General features: G+C 39.1%; 1 protein-coding gene across 2 annotated transcripts in view; it reads left to right on the top strand.

Annotated features, from left to right (window-relative positions):
* Nucleotides 1-20,362, top strand: part of MANBA (mannosidase, beta A, lysosomal) — a 143,336-nt gene that overhangs the window by 58,687 nt on the left and 64,287 nt on the right. For both annotated transcript variants that reach the window (XM_011992258.1, XM_011992259.1), the window contains 2 exons: nt 12,040-12,215; nt 13,122-13,232. In XM_011992258.1, the coding sequence (XP_011847648.1) occupies nt 12,040-12,215; nt 13,122-13,232 (287 nt within the window). The remainder of the gene's footprint in view (nt 1-12,039; nt 12,216-13,121; nt 13,233-20,362) is intronic.

The following is a 20,362-nucleotide window of genomic DNA, read 5'->3' as shown; positions in this document are numbered from 1 at the left end:
TGTGGTTTTTTCTGCCTTTGGTCTTTGATGATGGTGATGTACTGATGGGGTTTTGGTGTGGGTGTCCTTCCTGTTTGTTAGTTTTCCTTCTAACAGCTGATTTCTTCAGCTGTAACAGCATCAGTGGTGTTTGCGATTACCTCAGTGGCTTAGAGTATAGTTGTTAGTGGAGGTTGTAGTGAAGTTTTGCTGGGGATGGGAACATCAAGAGGCCAATCCTTAAACTTCACTGGTGGCAACAGCAGGCTGAGTGTGCCTGTCCTTGGGCTTCAGTGCAATATATGCTGGCACTGGTATTAGTGAGTCCAAGCATGATGAATCTTGGGCCTCCAGGTGACTGGCCTGCTTGGGTGCTGGCAGCGGCAGTGGTAGACCACTGGTCTGGATGGGTGGGTCTCCAGGCCCCTGGGCAGCAGGTATGGCATGGGAAACGGCAGTAGCAGTGACAGGACAATCCTCTGGTTTCCAAGAAGTCTGCATTGGTGTTGGCAGTGGCTGCAACGGGCTGGGCACACTAGTCCCCAGGCCCGTAGGTGGCACATGCAGGCAGATGTTAGCTGTGGTAGTAGCTGCAGGTTTAGTGGGCCTGTTCTCAGGTTCCTGGAAGGAGTGCTCAGGTACCAACAGTGGTGGTTGGGGCAGGGTGATCCCCAGGCTTCCAGACCATTTGCTCAGGCACTGAGTGGGAGTGTAGAGCCAGGCCAGGCAGGCCTGTCCTCAGACCCCTCTAGTGGTGCATTGGGAGCTGGCTGTGGTAGGCAGGCATGGGATAGTATCCAGAGCACTGGTGGAATGCTTGGGTGGGGGCAGTAGTGACTGTGCTGCCGCCCTTCTCCAGGGGAGGATGGGGTTGCTTTCAGTGGCAATAGCTGTAGGTGAGTGGAGAGCATGCACTTTTGCCCCAGGTAGTAGAGATAAGCAGGGTAGCCCTTCCACAGGGTGTTTTGAAATGTGTAGCAGCCCTTTTCCTGGGGGTGGTGGAGTTGCTTCAGCATTGATGGCAGCAGCCAGCAGCAGTGCCTGGCTACATGTGGGGATGTCAGTAAGTCTCCAGGAATGTGGAGATGTAGGGCTTTTAAGCCCAAGGGCAGCATGGAGTCTGGTCGGGGCTAGGCTCTCAAAATGGTGCCTTGCTTTAACTGCTTAGGAGCTCCCTCTCTGGAGCAATGCCATTGCATATCTCGTAGCTCCCTCTACTGGTCTTGGGGTCTGCGAGGGTGGAGGTGCTCTCAACATGGCTAGGATTGCAGGAGTCCATGATGGGTATGTAGACCACTGGAGGTGACTCCCTTACCTTTTCCCAGCACTGGGGAGCCTCTCCAGGCTTTCAGCTGCTCCCTGCTAAGCAGGGTTCCTTGCTTTTCTCTCCTTCCTTACCTTAGCTGTTTTCTGTCACTTTTCTGTTGAATTTCAGTGTTTTCTGATAGGTGGTCTATCTGAAGGAGTTCTTCTTTGTGGAGGTGGCAAATACCAGATGCTGCTAGTCAGCCATCTTGAAGCTCCTCCCTCATTTTTGAAAATTTATGACTGTAATATATTTTGTACTTAACATAGAGAAATATGTTTCCTGTTCAGAAGATGTGCTTTGTGCATGTTAAGTAGTAAGTCCTATAATTCTAATTAATTTCATAGTTATCAATGTGGTTGTTTGATGTAATAAAATTAGAGCATAAGCTCATGAGAGCATTAAAAGAGTTCTACCTTTAGTAGTTTCTTCAGAATTTTTTTTTTCAGTTTTTATCTGGAAGACAGCAGGTATCACTGATATCAATAGACGTTTAAATGTTGAGAAATAATAAAAGAATAAGCTAATGTGGTCTGGATACTTTTATGTATTTATTTGGTGTATACTATGAGACAGGCACTGTGAGAGTTACTGAATTTTTTTTAAAAAGCTGAGTTCATAATAAAAAAGATACATATAATTTTTATTTAAAATAAAATGTATTCATTTTTAAAATTTAAGTGTGGAATGAGGTGAGTCAAAACTAATGAAAGGCTGGGCATGGTGGCTCATGCTTGTGATCTTTAGCACTTTGGGAGACCAGGTTCGAAGGATCACTTGAGGCCAGAAGTTTGAAACCAGCCTGGGCAAACATTGTCTCTACAAAAAATAAAAAAAATTAGCCATGTGTGGTGGTGTATGCTTGTAATCCCAAGTACTCGGAGGCTGAGGTGAGAGTGTAACCTCCCAATGAATTCACCTTGCCTGCCGCCTAGACAGAGCTGATTTATCAAAACAGGGGAATTGCAATGGAGGAAGAGTAATTCAGGCAGAGCTGGCTGTGTGAGAAACCAGAGTTTTATTATTACTCAAATCAGTCCCCCTAAGCATTCAGCATTTGAGAATCAGAGATTTTTTGTTTTTTGGTTTTTTTTTAAGACAGAGTTTTGCTCTGTTGCCCAGGCTGGAGTGCAGTGGTGCGATCTCGGCTAACCGCAATCTCCGTCTCCCAGGTTCAAGTGATTCTCCTGCCTCAGCCTCCTGAGTAGCTGAGACTACAGGCGTTTGACATCATGCCCAGCTTATTTTTTGTATTTTTGGTAGAGATGGGGTTTCACTGTGTTAGTGGGGATGGTCTTGATCTCCTGACCTCATGACCCACCTGCCTCGGCCTCCCAAAGTGCTGGGATTACAGGCGTGAGCCACCACGCTGTGTGGGATCAGAGTTTTTGAAGGTAATTTGGTGGGTAGGGGCTTGGAAAGTGGGGAATGTTGAGTGGTCAGGTTGGAGACGGAATCGTAAGGGGAGCGAAGTAAGGTTTTCTTGCTGTCTTCTTTACTGGGTAGGATGGCAGAACTGGTTGAGCCAGATTACCAGTATGGGTGGTGTCAGCTGATCCATCCAGTGCAGGGTCTGTAAAATATCTCAAGCACTGATCTAGGTTTTACAATAGTGATGTTATCCCGGTAGCAATTTGGGGAGGTTTATACTCTTGGAGCCACTTTCTGCCTTCCCCCTGTTGAGGCGAGAAAGAGATACTGTACTGTATCTTTGTACAGATACTGTACTGTAATCTTTGTGCTTTTTCAAGTATTCAATTTATATCTTGACTTAAAATTAGTGAGTTTACTCCTGAAGATCGAAAGACTTTTTATTAACATAGTTCCCTAACTTAATTGTGTATGACAGAAGGAAGCCTATTAAACTAAAAAATTAAGTTTGCATGACCCCTAAACTGTAATTTCCAATCTTGTAGCTAATTTGTTAGTCCTGCAAAGGCAGACTGGTCCTCAGGCAAGAAGGAGTCTTTTCGGGAAAGAGTTGTCATCCATTTTGTTTCAGAGTCAAACAAAATTCCTTCCCAAAGTTAGTTCAGCCTACTGCCAGGAATGAATAAGAACAGCTTACATGTTAGAAGCAAGATGGAGTAGATTAGGTCTGATTTCTTTCATTGTCATAATTTCCTCAGTTATAATTTTGCAAAGGCAATTTCAGGAGGATTACTTGAGCCAGGGAGGTTGAGGCTGCAGTGAGCTATGATTATTCCACTGTATTCTGGTCTGGGTGACTAAGCAAGACCCTGTTTCAAAAACAAACAAACAAACAAGTAAACAAACAAAAACTAATGCAAACAGTAGCTATCTCTGTAGTAGTGTTACAAATGGTTTGCATTTTATTCCTCTGTTTAACTGTCTTTTCTAAATTTCTATATTGGGCCTCTGTTATATATATGTATATGTAGTAAGTGGATAAAGTAGTTATTAAAACAAACTAATCTAGTCTAGTAACTTCAGCTAACTTGATGTGAAAGCCTAAACTAATTTGTCTGTGGGACACTTTCTGCTTTCCCCCTGTTGAGGCTAGAAAGAGATACTGTAATCTTCGTGCTTTTTCAAGTGTTCAATTTATATCTTGACTTAAAATTAGCGAGTTTACTCCTGAAGATCAAAAGATCAACCATAGTTCCCTAACTTAATTGTGTATGACAGAAGGAAGCCTATTAAACTAAAAGATTAATGTGAAATTCTTGTGAATTAATTTACTTATATATGTATGTAAGTATATATGTATATGCATATATGTATATAAGTATATATAAGTATATACATATATAAGTATATATGTATTTCATAGTTATCAATTTGGTTGTTTGATGTAATAAAATTAGAGTATAAGTATATATGCTCTATATATGTACTGTACTATATATAGGGTATATACACTATACCCTGTATAAGTATATATGTATATATCCACACACATATATATGTTTCTTTTCTGTATTCTTAGTCCTTAAAAATAGTGGTTTCTAAACTTTTGCACTTTTTAATATCCTGTGGTCATTTGTTTGATTTGCCCTAACTTCAGCTTCCTAAATGATGTTCACATATTCTTAATGTTTAAGGTAGTTAATAGTAAAAACAATTTATGTTTGAAAAAAATACTGAGGTCAAAGGAAAGCAGAAATTACTGCTGTTTATCTTTATCTCTAAGACTTCTGTGACTTACCTAAACACTACGAGATTCCAGTTCATTGGCGTGACTTTCTTTAAAACCTCAGTAGCAAATATTAATTTGAAGATTTATCCTTAGCTCTGAAATATTCTAATCAGATTTTAAATATCAATAACTATTATAGTTACCTTAAAAAGTGAAAGAGTAACTTTAAAGTACTTTAAAAAGTGAAAGAGTAACCCTGTATTGGGAAGAGAAACTCAGATGCTTTTTAGTGGGTGTGGAAACCCAGCAAGAATTTACTGTCCTTTTCCCTTGGAGATGAGGGCTGGGAGGGAAACTGACCTCATCACTTAGGATAAGAAAGGGAGAAGTCTGGGCTGAACTTGGGATACTGAGATATGTGGGAAGGAGATACGGGGAGAGGGTAACTGGTAAGGGCAGATATCTCAATTCCAAGGATTAAGTACATTTGTAAGCAAATAATCTGTCCAAAACTGAAGGCCCTGGATGGTGGTGATGATGATGGTAAGAGTGTGTGTGTGTATGTGTGTGTGTGTGTGTGTGTGTGTGTGTGTAAGAGAGAGAGAAAGAAACAGACATATATTCATTTATTGATTATCTTGTCCATACCAGGTCTGTTATGTTTACAATCTGATGTGAACTATTCACTAGGGCATACATTTATTAGGAAGGGATGATTGCCTAATTTTATGAAGTTTTCATAAAGTTTTATAAACATACTGAGTTAGAAATATACAATAGGTATTTTCTGTTGAAACAATACACTGTTCACTTTTATTACCACAGTAGTAAATATATAACAAATAAATAATATGGAGATGTTTTTCAGCATGTGAGCTCCCTTGTCTTCTTGAGCTGAGGTGAGCTGTGAATCTTCGATGTGTGCTTGGAGCACTTCTGCTACCTTAAAGATGTTCTCTTCACCACCCTGTCCAAATTTACTTGCTGTCTCAGCCTAAAGCACTCTCTTCTTCCTGGATGATCTAGCCATGGAGTTGGAGTGTGGGCTAGCTCTCAGCCAGACCCTGGCCTGCTCAGTAGATTAAAGGGCATTGCAACCCTTGGGTTATGGCTTAATACAGAGACTATAATATTAAAACAAAGATTTGTCAGTCTTGCTTATTTGATAAGCATGCATTTATTTTTTAATGCATTCATTTGGAATCACTTTTTCATTCATCTTTAAATTATTTTATCCATAAAATAGCCCTTGAAAATAACTTTATGGGTATTTTGCTTGAAATATCCATAAAGAGGATACGTTGCTTGAATAATTTTTCCTCTGATTAGTCTCCTCATTGCTTGAGTAAATTTTCTTTGGAGCTTGCTAACTTATCCTTGTTCTAGGGAGCATTTTGCATTGGGTCTCTTTTGCCTTGATTTCATTTTCAAGGGTTTTGTGCTGCTGAGTAGGCAAGGAGATCTTGCTGCTTGGTGAAGAAGAGGGAAAACAGCTGTTTTAACTAACTGTGGGCCAGCATTTTTGGCTAAGGCAATGGTTAGCTCTTTGAAAAGCAGCTGCTTAAGTCCGTCCCATTATTCTGGCAGGAGTACAGGAAAATATCTTATGTTTGAATTTATAAATTCCATGGCTTGGTCATTTCAGTGTGGTGTCATTACTGTTTCTTTAAATGCACATGACTACCTTTCCCTGCAGCTTTTCATATTCTATTAAAGATGGAGGAAGAGGAGAGCCTGCAAAAGGGGGAGCTGTGAGGAGCTCAGCAGGGCAAAGCTAATCCAGGCAGCTATTTTTGAATAGCTTTTCCCCACAATGAGATGAAGCATCTTTTTCATCTACCAGTGTTTGCAGATTCATCCCTTGCTGACTTGAATCCCTTGCTGCCTCTGAACTTTCACCGCCCTGCTAGTCCTTATGGTTCCCGATGCCATCCTGTATTCTTAACTGTGACCCTTGGGTATATTTTGTCTTTCTAAGTACATTCAGAGAGTTAGAGACAGCATATTTGCCTTTTTGGATTGGGATATAATTTATAATGCCTGTCAAGGTTTGCAGACGGTAGTTATTCAAGAAATAGATTTCATTTGCTTGACAGAAATGCTCACATAACTATTTTAGTGCCCTCATCAGGTAGTTTAGGTTACAAAGATGCTATTTTGATAAGTACAGGAACTGTGGCACCATAAAAATATACGTTTAGCAGAGGGTCAGACATATTATCTATGTTTGTAGATTTCAGTGTTCTTTTTTTTTTACTTTGAGACAAAGTCTCAGGCTGTTGCATAGGCTGGGGTGTAGTGGAGTGAGCTCGGCTTACTTTAGCCTTGACCTCCTGGGCTCAAGCGATCCTCTCATCTCAGCCACTCAAGTAGCTGGGGCCACAGGCGTGTCACTACACCCAGCTAATTTAAAAATTATTTTTATAGATAGGGGTCTCATTATGTAGCCCAGGCTGGTCTCAAACCCCTGGGCTCAAGAGATCCTCCTGCCTCAGCCTCCCAAAGTGCTGGGACTATAGGCATGAGCCATGACACCTGGCCCATTTCAGTATTCTTTTTTACAGAGACCCTCTTATAAGAGGCTAACATTTTATTGTTACAGTGCCCCCAAATTCTTTGTTTTACATTGAATATATTCGACATTTGGCTTTAGGGCTCTGAAAGGCAAAAAGTACCTTTGCTTTTGCTTTTCCTCATTATTCATATACAAATGTCAATCATTGTGTACCTGCGAGTGTCATTCCTTTTGGTAGGCATCACTGCGAGAGGCTCATGGAAAATCGAGAGCACCAGAGTTAGGAAACCTGGACCCTTGGCCTGTCCATTGGCTCAGGAGGGAAATTCTGCAGTCAGGGCCTCAGAAACACCTGCAAAGTGATGAGAACATCTCCAAGTTTCTTCTACCTCGAACATTTTGTGGTTCTTTTCCTTTGTTTGTAAATTAGAATAGTCATTACCACCTAGTGAGGGTATAAGTGTGGAACAACCTGGTTTTTCTTGAAACTAGACATTACATGACTGGATGAAAACATTGATACTTGAGTCTTTATTACAATCAATTAAAGCAAGGCTTAGCGTATAGTTTGGGAGTATGTCTTCCTGTTACTTTTTGACACACTTGAAGTAATGTAACTGAGCCCTCTTATTTTTCTACTTTCTATGTCTCTCCTTATACCTTTTTCTCCTAGACAATTGAATAAAGCTTTTTTTTGACATTCTTCCCCCCAACTACATCTTAGCAAAGGAGTAGACTGTATGAGAATATAAGAGGAAGCTGGCATATTTGAGAGGATTTTGAAGGCTGATGTACTGGACACATCTACATGAGCTACAGTTGTCTTGTGATACTCTGAATGAAGGAGCAGCATACATTAATCTAGGCTATGTAGCTACTTACCCTTTCTACAAATTCCCATCCAGGTCAGACATGTTGTGCTCTTTGTTTTTGCTTTTTTTAAAGAACCCTCACTGAGTCATCTCTGGCAAAGCCTTAAAGTGAATCAGTGGTCAAAACCACATTCTCTGCCATCCTCTGGGTTGCCTTCCTGATTGAGATTATATGAACAAACTATAGAACTCAATCTCTTCTGCTTGGGCATAGGACATCAGCGAGAATACCAATAAGCCCTCAGGCCTGGGAGGGCCTCAAGACCTCAAATTGTGGAGAGGGCAGGCCAGCATTGCCTTTCCACCTGTTTTGATAAAGAATTCCTGTCCTCTTTATGCCCGGAGTTGTTTAGTCAAAGTGAAGAGAGGATGCGGAACTTGGTGGTGTGATTGGAAGGATGAGCTCTGTAGGGGATTATTCTAGAAGATATAGCAATCCTTCTTTCCTGCCCTCACCCCCAGTACTGCATCCATTTTTGAAATGATCTTGCATTTCACTTCAGGAGAGCTGGTGATGATAGGTGTTCTTCAGGAAATGGTGACTTAGTAATGCCAGGAGAGAGATAATAGGGAGCTGTATTCTAGAAATGGGGCTTAATTTATAAAATGGAGTTCTTCTTACCTTCAAATAGGATTATGCAATTTATAAATTTAATTTAGCAAGTGAAAGGGAGTAACCAAAGAACATCAGGAAAACTACTGGTTAAGACTTTGCCGCTTGTGAACCTAAATTACCTATTTTCCATGTGCTGCTGGAAGGAAGGGGTTGACTCTATTTGAAAGAAGAGGAGAGGGGAAAAATATATTCTTAAGTATATCTGGTGATAACTTTGTAGGCTCGTAGATCTTCATACTGTGTTTTTAATTCTACAACCTTGGTTTGTTCATTTAGTAGTGCTCAGGAGTGTTAACGGGTTATGCTTTGGAGGAGTGCAGACTTGCTTGAGAACCTTCCAAGTTCAAAGCAAGAGAAACTGGGGAATTTTGCCAATGACCTTTGAGGACTGCATTGTTTGTTTTCCTGTCAGAGGCTGTCACTAACAGCTGATTCTCCTACCAAAGAAGAAGTAGCAGAAAACAACACAGGAGGCTGCTTGGTTGGTAGGAGGTCCTGAAAGGACATAACTAAAATCTTTAGGTGAATATTAAGGAGAAGTATATTCAAATTCAGCGTAAAGGGAGTCTTTACAATAGCCAAGCCTAGCACAAATGGGAAGGCTATTTTGTGAGACAGAGGTTTTTTGTCATTAGAGATATTTAAAGAAAGGTTAGAATGGCCTTTTGGGGGGGAATATTCTAGGGCAGGGATTAGCAAACTTTTTGTGTTAAGGATCATACAGTAAAACAGTTTAGGCATCTGTCACAACTACTCAACTCTATTGTTGTATTGCAAAGGCAACCAAAGACAATAAGTAAACAAATGAGCATGACTGTTATATTAGTCTGCTGTGGCTGCCCTAAGAAAATACCATAGGCAGAGTGACTTAAATAACAGAAGTTTATTTCTCACAGTTCTGGCAGCTGGGAAGTCCGAAATAAAGGTGCTGGCCAGTTTGGTTTCCAGTGAGGGCTCCCTTCCTGGCTTGCAGACAGATGCCTTCTTGCTATGTCCTCACATAGTAAAGAGAGAGACGGATATCTATTTCTTCCTCTTCTTATAAGGCTGCAATGCTAACAGATTACTGCTCCACCCTTATTACTTCATAAAAAGCTGGAGGTTAGGGCTTCAACATATGCATTTTAGGGGAGGAGTCCCCATTTAGTCCACAGCATCTGTGTTACAATTTTATTTATAAATTTTATTTATAAAAACAAGAGGTGGGCTAGATTTGTCCCAAAGACCATAGTTTGATAACCTATTCAATAGAGGAAATTAAACACTGATGAGCCAGTAGACTAGCTGATCTGCCAGCTGACAGATTCAAAACCTGGAGGCTGTCGGTAAGTAACCTGCAAAATTAACTGGATCAGAACAAACCTAATTCAGGGCTCATTGACTAGTGTTTCTCAGAATAAATCATTTAATAAACAAAAATAGTTCTTAAGTCCAGGATTAATTTTACTTCGATGTGCATCAAATCTACGCTTTTGGCTGATGGGACATGCAAATGATAAACTGTGCTGGGGTCATCTTTGGAACAGGCCTGGTGTGGTCCTACAGTTGTAAACAGTGCCAGTTATAAAGTCTTTTGTCATTGATCAGCATACAAACCTAGCTTTTTTTTTCTTTTGCAGCAAAGCCATGATTACTAATCTCTTTATTCGTAGGAGATGGGTCTCTAAGGTATTTCTCAGATAGTAGCTTTCTCCCTCCCCTTCCTTTGGAGAAAAATGGAAGCCACTAAATAGGAACTCCTTCCGTATTTTGCCACGAATCATAGAAACTTAAGTGCCTCTGCACAGTCACTGCTTTTCTGCTTTTTTTCTGTGGCAGCAAAGAATGAGAACCTTTTTTGCTGACTCTAACCCCCTGTACCTCCAAGCTTTTTTGAGATTTCATCAACAGTTTCTTCTGCATAACTTTAAAAAGGGTCTCTTTTTCCACATAGCTCTTGTCCCAAGTCTGTCCCATTGCTCTATCTTGTTTAAAAATAAAAACTAAACACAAATCCAATTCCAGAGACATTATATAAACAATGTAAATTTAACAGGAAATGGAGGACAGAGTCGTACTGCACATGTACAAAACTCTTCTTCAAAACCCTTTTGAAGCATTCTGACAACCCCAAACTCCACACCCAAAGTTCATCCCTCATCTTTCTTCTTTCCATATAGCTCTCCTCTTCGGTCTTGTTTTCTCTTCTTTCTGATCAACACTCTGCCTCCTCTCTGTTCCTGGCTTTTCCAAGTGGCATTTTCTGAGGCTTTTTGCACACAGAGAGATTTTATCTTTCTGCTTCTTTCATATTCATCCTGATATATCACTGTGCTGGGACCCTTAGCAATTCTTATAAAATGCAAATCTGATCACGCTCTTTGATGAAAAATCTTCAATGACTCTACATTGATCTGGGGTGAAATTGCCAAACTCCTCACCTGTTCGTCCTTTGGACACTGCTCAACTTTTCAATTATGCTGACCCCTCTCATCAATTTTGTTATTGCCCAAGTTTCCTTGTTATGGCATTCCTCTCTCTCACTCATGGGCCTTCACATGCTTCTGTATGCCTAGAATCCTTATCATCTTCCTCTGTACTTAGCTGAGGCATCCTTCTGGTCTCAGCTAGATACCACTTTCCATTGAAAGCGTTCCTTGGCCAGGCATGGTGGCTCATGTCTATAATCTCAGTGCTTTGGGAGGTGGAGGCTGGAGGATTACTTGAGGCCAGGAGTTTAAGACTAACCTGGACAACAAAGTGAGACCTCATCTTTACAAAAAGTAAAAAAAAAAAAAAAAAATTAGCTAGGTGGGGTGGCACATGCCTGTAGTGCCAGCTGCTCAGAGGCTGAGGCAGGAGGATTGCTTGAGGAGTTCAAAGCTGCAGTGAACTATGATCGTGCCACTGCTGGGGCAACAGAGTGAGACCCTGTGTCCAAAAAAAAAAAAAAAGAAAAAGCCTTCCTTCACCCTCTGTGTATTAGATGTGCTTTCTGACGTCCTGTTTTTATTTCTCAGGACAGCCTTTTATTTCTCCTGTCCTGATTATTACACTTTTGAATTTGTCTATAGACTCTTAGTTCATGAGAGTAGGGGCCATGTTTATCCTGGTCACCATTTAATTCCCATCATTTAGTGGAGTACGTGGCACATACAAAGTCCTCAGGAAATATTTTTTGTATAAATTATCTACATTTCAAGTATAACTTTATTTTTTCACATTTGATTAATTTTAATACATATAAGTTTATGCATTACATAATTTTAAAACCCATTTAAATTATAAAGTAAAAATACTGTTACTTTTCACTTAACTTTATAAAGTATTTTTACTTTATAAAAAGGAACACATGTATATCATTCTTGGAAAATTTATTTTATCTTTCCATTTGTTATTTTCTGTTTATGCTCCATAAAGTTTTTATGACTTACAATCATAACATTTTCAGAGTGGAAGTCTATATAAAATATATCATTTTTGTTATTCTTCAGAATGAAGGATGAAACTGAAGATTAAAAGAAAATTTCCACAAAGTTTTCATTACGACAGCATTGTGGAGCACTTACTGGGTTTGAAGCTGCTTTAGTCTTACCTTCAATGAATCCTGAGAAGTGCAGTGATAATGCTTAGCGTTTTATATATTTTTTTCTTTTTCTTTTTATATTTTAGATAAGAGTGCCCAGGCGTGGAATCTGGAAATAGAGGCTACATTTGATGTTGTCAGCTCAAAGCCAGTTTGTGGTCAAGTGATCGTAGCCATCCCTAAGTTGCAAACACAACAGATGTACAACCTTGAACTTCAACCTGGGAAAAGGATTGTTGAGCTATTTTTGAACATTAGCAAGGTAAATGATGGTACTTCCTGAGAAGCAATGGATGAAAAGCAATACCTGTGCTAAAGAAAAGATTAGAAAGGAGGGACTAAGTAGGAAAGAAAAATCTACTTTCTCTGCTTATATTTGTCGTTTTCTTCTCTATTTTTATTCTCTCATATGTTTTCTGGATGAGCTAAAGAATGATTTTCCCAAATTTTAAGATTAAGAAAATAGAGAATATATCATTAATTTGGCAATTCTTCCTCTCATTTTATTTTTATCATTATATTTTAATTTTCTGTCGTATTTGTAGTATCCTAAAGCCAAAATACATTCTATGGATTATATTTAAATAGCAGTGATTATTTTTGGTACTTGTCAATTATTTTAATTATTGATACTTATATTCTACTTGCATAATTTTAATTCTAAACTCATGATCTTTCATACGTCAATATAGAATGGATTATTTTTATCTTTTCTTTTTCCTTTTTCTATTCCTCTAATTAATAATTGTGTACTGAAAAAGATGGAGCAAAATAACATTCAGTAGCTGTTGAGATAAAGTAAGAACTCAAAATGATTTTTAGTTTTTGACTTGAAAGAAGAGTCAACTTCAAAGTCCCATTCTAAGTGTTAAGAACGTGGAATAAATGTAGGTTTGGTGTTAGAGACAGGAAGAGTTGTTTTTCTGAACACTCATGTTATTTTGTTCTTTCCTTTTGCTTTTGATGTATTGATACATGCTACATTCCTAACATGCTGATTTTTAAATATTATCAATGAATTGGTGTGATTTGGCATAATATAAGTAGGGAGATTTACATTGTTTTAGAACCTAGAGTTTTGTACTTGACTATATGAGAAATCGATGTGATGCTTTGAATCTTTTTTGCTGAAAATATGACATATTAGAGTGACTAATTTTCTTAAAAGAATATTACTGTAGAAACTTGGTGGCCTCATGGACATGGAAACCAGACTGGATACAACATGACTATTCTTTTTGAACTGGATGGAGGCTTAAATATCGAAAAATCAGCTAAGGTAAGTAAGTAATTTAAAATATTTTTTGAAATAATTATATTTCTTTTAGAAATAGTAATACAGAGCTTCATGGGAAAAGAAGAAACTATCAAAACTCTTATGTCCCCACCCGTCAGAGACAATTTCTAGTAACAGCATTCAAAAGCTTCTCTCTGTGTGTATATATACATATATATATATATTTTTTTTCTTTTCAAAAAAATTTTTTTTTGAGACAGAGTCTCGCTCTTTCCCCCAGGCTGGAGTGCAATGGCACAATCTCGGCTCACTGCAACCTCCACCTCCCAGGTTCAAGCAATTATGCTGCCTCAGCCTCCCGAGTAGCTGGGATTACAGGCAGGTGCCACCACACCCAGCTAACTTTTGTATTTTTAGTAGAGATAGGGTTTCACCATGTTGACCAGGCTGGTCTCGAACTCCTGATATCAAGTGATGCAGCGCCTTGGCCTCCCAGAGTGCTGGGATTACAGGCATGAGCCACTGTGCCCGGCCTTATATTTCTAAATGGATCATACTTTAGATATTATTTTGTCAATAAGGAGTCTCCTGCTATGATTTAAAATTGTACCTTATATCAAAATAATACATGTGTAATTTCAAAACTCAAATATCACTAGAAAGTTTATATGAAGAATAAGACCCCTTGCCCAACACTTCCTATTCTTACTTCTTACTCCTCAGAACCAATAATTTTTAACTTTTATTTATTTCCTCTGACATTCTTCTTCATTTTTCTAAATAGATGCTTCTACTGGTGTTTTCTGATTTTTCAGTTTTACCCATTTTAGGATATAGCACTAGGAATTGGAAAGAACTGCACTTTGTTATGTATTAGCTATAGGCTACTTACTTAATCTCAAAATATGTAAAATCAGGACAATAAAAACGAGATGGCTTCGATATGGCTTATGAGAGTCATGGCATGTAGTTAGTAGAGACAGTATTAACCCTCTTCAAAGATCTCCTCCTCTCCCGGACACCAGCTTCGGTGTTTACAGTTGGCTGGTGTCACGTCTCATATTTGGTGTTGCCTCTCCTGTGGGCCAGACAACATGCTAAGGGTGGAGATACGTCCTTCAGGAGTGCATTTTCTATTTTTCTTTTGTTCAGTCATGCTGTGTATTTTCTGAGACACTGAATGTGTGTGTGTGTCTGTGTGTGTGTGTGTGTGTGTGTGTGTGTGTCTGTGCACGCACGCATGCGCGGAGTTATGTACAGGGAGAACATCCTGGACCCATCTTAAGGGCCAAAACATTCACTCTTATTGTAACCCTCTTGGCTGAGAGGATGTGTGCTGTCTCACACAGTGAGTTTGTTGTGTGTTGTTTTCATGAAAATGTAAAAAATAATGAGTCATTCCAACTTACTACAGAGAACGAAGAGGAACTTCTGTCTTTTTCTAAAGGAAATAATTCTTTCTTTTAGGCTAATATGATTATATTATTGTTCATTACACATAAAGATGCCAACCTTTGAATCAAGCAGTAACAGGAGTGAAGGAGGATGTAACTGCCCCACCGCTTGAGTTAATGCATGTGTGTGAAATGTGCTCTTTGGCTGTGGCTGCTGTAGATTTGCTATTTTTGAGGCTGATTCATTCAGTACATACTTAGGGCACACCTACTGTGTTTTGGCTATTTTGCTAGGTCCTGGTGATAGAGCTGTGACTAAGACACTGCTTCTGTTTCTCTTTGAGACCTTAGTAGAGCTAATAATCTGATTGGGAAGTTAAAATCATTAAATGAGCCATTGGAATAAATTAGCACTCTAGAGATGTAGAGAGTGCCATTGAAGTACAGAGCAGGGGCATTCTGGGAAGATTCCCAGAGCCTGTGTCCTGAGGGATAAGTAGAATTTGGCCAAGTAATGTAGTAAAGAGGCAGAGGGAGAAGAATGTGAGGGCCCAAGGACTAGAAAGGATGTTGCATGTTTGTGCAAGTGAAAGAAATTTCAATGCAGCTGAGGTTGAGTTTGAAGTTGAAGAACGAGATGGTGTTGTAAAAGTAGCTAGGACAAGGTCCTGCAGGGCCTAATGAGCCACATGAAGGAACAAGCACTGATGATGTGGGGGTGGGAAAAAAGGAGTTAAGAATGGTTCCTCAGTTGCTGGTTTGGGCTGCTGAACAGATGGCAACTCTGTTCATTGAGTTACATTACTCAGAAAGAAGAGAAGGTTTGGGGGAAGGGGTTGGGTGGAAATTATTTCAGTGTTAGATGTGTTTTGTGTGGAGTGACTGAGAGACACCCAAGGAATAATATTTGGTGGATGTTTCATTAGGTAGGTCTTAAGCTTAGGGATTGCATCTGGGTTAAGGATATAGATGTGTAAGTCAGCAGAATGTAGATAATTGTAGCCATGGTAGTGGATGAAATACCTCAGGGATGGCACAGAGAAAACAGCTAGGACAGAACCCCAGTCAGTCATAATAAGTAAAGTTGGGGTTTGGGGAGAAGCCTGTAGAAGAATCTAAGAAGGAATGGTTGACAAGGTGGAGGGAAAACCAATTTGAGTGGGGAGTCACAGAAACCAGAGGGAAAGAGTGTTTTAAGAAGCAAAGAATGTTCAGAGTCTTGAATGCTGCAAGGGAGCTCAAGTTAGAAAAGAATTGAGAAAGATCCTTTAGATTTGGTGGCAAGGAGATTACTGGTCACCTTGATCAGCATGGAAATCAAATTGTAGTGGGTTGAGGAATGACTCAAGGAAGTAAAGACGGTGAATATAGGCAACTCTTCTGAAAATATCTGATTGGAAACTATGCCTAAACCAGTTGGTGATGGTGGCCAGTTGGGATCAGATTGGCTACACATAGGCAACTGAACAAATAAGTAAATATATTGAAGTGGTGGAAGCCAGCCTTTTCATGAATGGAGAAAGGTGGTGTCAACATAGAAAGGGGGAAAGCTACAATGGATTCGAATTGGAGCTAATAGTATTAAGTCATGATTTTCAGTATGTGTAGACAGAGAAAGAAATGTCCATGTAAATGCATGTGTATGTGTGGGTAGACACACACACACACACACACACACACACTCTCATATTTCCTAGCTCTTTTCACATATTTCCTAATCCTTTCTCAGAGCGCCTGGGAAGAGTGGCTCTCTAGTAGCGGTGAATGGATTTAGGACCCATATCTTGATCTAGAATACCACTCTGTGCTAAAAGCAATCAGGGCTCTTTAGAGAAATGACTGATTCTTGAGCTGGAGCCTGGAATATCTTGCTGTTCCAGGAAGTAAGGAGGTACTCAATAATAATGTGACACATTGAAAAGACACAAGGGCCTTCAATCTTCAGTCTTCAATCTACTATAATCTTCAAAAATGTCAAGGAAAGATTGAGGAACTGTTCCACATTGGAAGAGACTATGTATGAACTGGGTGCAGTGCAGTGATCTTTTTTGTCATAATGTTATTGGGGCAACTGATGAAAACTTGAATGGGGGGGTCTCTGGGTGATGGTCATATAGGAGTTCTTTGTATTACTGTTGCAACTTTATTACAAGTTTGCAATGGTTTCAACATAGAAAAGGATACCATTATGAGAATGAAAAGCAACAGCAAAATCCTGATGGGAAGGGGCTGGTAGCGAGGGAAAGACTTAAAAAGAGTTAGAAAGCAGGGAGGCAGTTGAGAGGGCAAGGTCTCTGCGAGGTAGGAAATAAGAACAGGATGTATTCGCTTTGGGATGAGGGGCTCTGTTTGAGTTGTAACAGTGGTGAAAGGTAACACATGGGAGGGAAGGATGCAACTTGAGGATGGAGGTAATTTTGAAGCTCTCTAGGACCACTTAAAGTATATTTTCTTTCTATAAGACTTGCAAACTCTTTTGTCAGTGGAGTTTTAGGGTGAAAAAGTAAACATGAGAAAGAAAGCTAGGGAGTTTTGGTCAAATAACGTTTTATTTTTTATTTATTGTGAAATATAACACATACAGAAAAATACACAAGCCATAAGTGAAAAGCTTAATGAGTTATGAGAAAATGAACACTCGTATAACTGTCATCCTGTTCAAGAAACAGAACATTAATTACTAGCACTTCACACCTCAAACTCCCCCCTCCCTTCTGTGAGCCTCCCCAATAATGACCCCTGTTTCCTACCCAAAGATCCACTGTCCTGACATCCATCACTAGGTTACTTTTGTCTGTTTTTGAATTTCATGTACATGGAACCATATAGCATGTATTCTTTAGTGTGTGGCTAATTTGGCTCAACATTATGTTTTTGCCATTTAGATATAGTAGTGCCTCCTTATCTGTGGTTTCAGTTACCCGTAGTCAGCTGTGGTCTGAAAATAGTAAATGGAAAACTCCAGAAATAAGCAATTCGTGAGTTTTAAATTGCTCACTGTTCTGTGTAGCATGATGGAATCTCGTGCTGTCCTGCCCTGTCTTGTCCAGGACATGAATCATTGCTTTGTTGAGCTTATCCTTGCTGTATACATTATCCACCTGTTAGTCGCTTAGCAGCCTTCTCCTTTATCAGATGGAAAAAAATCATAGTATATATGGGGTTCAGTACTATCTGCAGTTTCAGGCACCTACTGGGGGTCTTGGAGTGTATCCCCTGTAGATAAGGGGGGACTGCTGTTTGTTGTTCTGTGTAACTGTAGTTTGTCTATTTAAGTTGTATAAGATTTTATTATACTGCACATTTTGCTGTTGCAATTTGAGTAATTGCCAGTTTTGGCTATCCCAAGTAATGCTGCTGTGAACATTACTGATATAACGCTTGGAGCACAGTGGCCTATCTGCTGGGAGTGGAATTGCATGATTATGGAGGATGCATGAGTTCAGCTTTTTCGGTTATGCTAAGCTGCCATCCAAGGTGGTTATATGAGACTTGCCTAGGCTCCTCATGCTCACCAGCACTTAGTACTGTGTCAGACTGAACATTGAACACTGTTTTCTCATCATCAGCCCCTCCTTATCTCACCTCTGTTGCTCTTGTTTCCTGATGGCTTTATTGTTACCATGGGCTTGCTTATGCAAAAATAATTCTATTTTAAATATACCTCATTGAAATCCATCTTGCTTCAGTTTTATATCTTTCTTTCTTGCCTCTCCTCTTCCATTGAGCTTAGAAACGTGTTTAGGATTTCTTTTTTTTTTTAAACTGAGTGTATCACCAGCATATGTGACTCAGACAAAAGGTCCGTGGGAAGTTACAGATTTTGAATGCAGCCCATACAGCAGAAATGTATGGAATCATGAAAAGAATGCAGGCACTTGAGAGAGAGGAAAGTGCTGACTACATTTCTTTGTGAACATGGCAGAATATTTTGATGACTGAGATTTTCTTATGTTGAGTGACATTGGGGAAAATGGTTTAAGCAAGAAGGGAGGTCATGTATTGAAAAAATGTCAACAGGCAATTTAAACATTAATAAATAACAAGATAAAAAATAAATGTTGGGATATCGTAAATTCTGCCAAATAAATCATTGCATGAGGGACCTTAGAATGTGAGTCTGGGAGAGTTAGCTTTATCAGTTTGGGAAACCAAATTGATTTTTTAACAAAAGAAAAAGTTTTGTGTTTTAAGTGGGAATGGGAGAGGATACTCTGGGTAAATGGAATAAAAAATCTGACCAATCAGTTTTTCCCATTTTCTTCCCAGGTTAACTCAGTGTTTTTATCCTACTAATTGATTGTACTGAATTGACTGGGTAACATGTTTTAATGAACTAATACGTATTTTTGAATGCTTATTATGACTTGCCTTTATGGAAAAACAGGAAACCAATTAGTTGATATTTCTCTTACACATAATTGATTTTATAAGAATTTCCCAGGTATTCTATGTATAAGGTATCGTTTTGCTAAAAGCAACAGAAGGCTGTTGCTGTGTACATTTGATCCTGGGATCAAGATTCTCCAATGAAATTATTGTAGGAAAATAGATGTAATAATAGGTATTCTATAATCAACTAAAACTTGTATTTCATAGTTCCCAAACCAGAAGAGGTGAATGATTGTCCATGGCTATTACAATTACAAAAACAATTGGGAGTTTTTTTTCTTTTACAGTGTTTTTGTTTTTTTTTTCAATGTCACTTCATTGTTTGTTTTTTAAATTCCTGTCTTCATCTTTGCAAATTCCACAGGGCAAAAAACCAATGTAATACAAGTGGAATTTTTTCTAAGTGCTACTTTTGGCTCTCTAAAGACCTTAAAAGTACATAGCCAAATAATATGGAATTAAGAATAATCAAGGTGTATTTTTGTATTGAGAGGGCACAGAGATTATGAAATGTGTCTCTTTCCGTATTAGGTTTCTAGGTCTATCATTACAAATTACTATAAACTGAGTATCTTAAAATTTATTTTCTCACAGTCTTGGAGGCTGGAGTCCAAAATCAAGATGTTGGCAGAGCCGTGTTCCTTCCAAAGGTTCTGGGAAAGAATTCTTCCTTGCCCCTTCCAGCTTCTCATCATTGCTGGCAATCCTTGACTTGTAGATGCATCACTCTGATCTCTGTCTCCACCATCATATAGCTTTCTCCTTGTGTGTGTCTCTTGTTTCCTTTTCTTATAACTACACCAGTCATTGGGTTAGGGCCCAGTATGACCTCATTTTAACAAAACTAAATATATTTGCAAAGACATTATTTCCAAATAAGGTTACATTTTTGGGTGGACATGCATTTTGGGGGGACACTGTTCAACCCAGTACACTGTCCTTTTGGCCTTTTCCTTGTCAGAAGTTTTATTAAAGATTTCCAAGATGGCTATAGGCAGTGGCTTCCTCAGGTGGGCCATAGGAGCAGTTAGCTCTAGGTGCAGACAGTAAGTGGGTGCCTTGTGTGTAGACTATCCATTGGCCTGTTTTTCATTATTACTATATACTGGCAATTCTATTAATAAATAATGCCAGTGATAGAATACTTCTCCTACCCTCTCCCTCTCCCAGTCATATACTGGTCTAAGTTTTATCTGTGTGTTTGGTTACTCTTGAATGTTAATAATATACATGTGTGCTTAGATTTAGCACACTTTTATTACTAGTCCTCTAATAGACTTTATATTCTACATGAAAGTTAATTTGGAGTGTTTTTTTTTTTTTTTTTGAGACAGAGTTGTCTCTTTTTGCCCACACTGGAGTACAATGGCATGATCTCGGCTCATC

Source organism: Mandrillus leucophaeus, unplaced genomic scaffold, assembly GCF_000951045.1.
Source record: "Mandrillus leucophaeus isolate KB7577 unplaced genomic scaffold, Mleu.le_1.0 Scaffold409, whole genome shotgun sequence".
Lineage (NCBI taxonomy): Eukaryota > Metazoa > Chordata > Mammalia > Primates > Cercopithecidae > Mandrillus > Mandrillus leucophaeus.
This window is presented reverse-complemented; position numbering and strand designations above follow the sequence as displayed.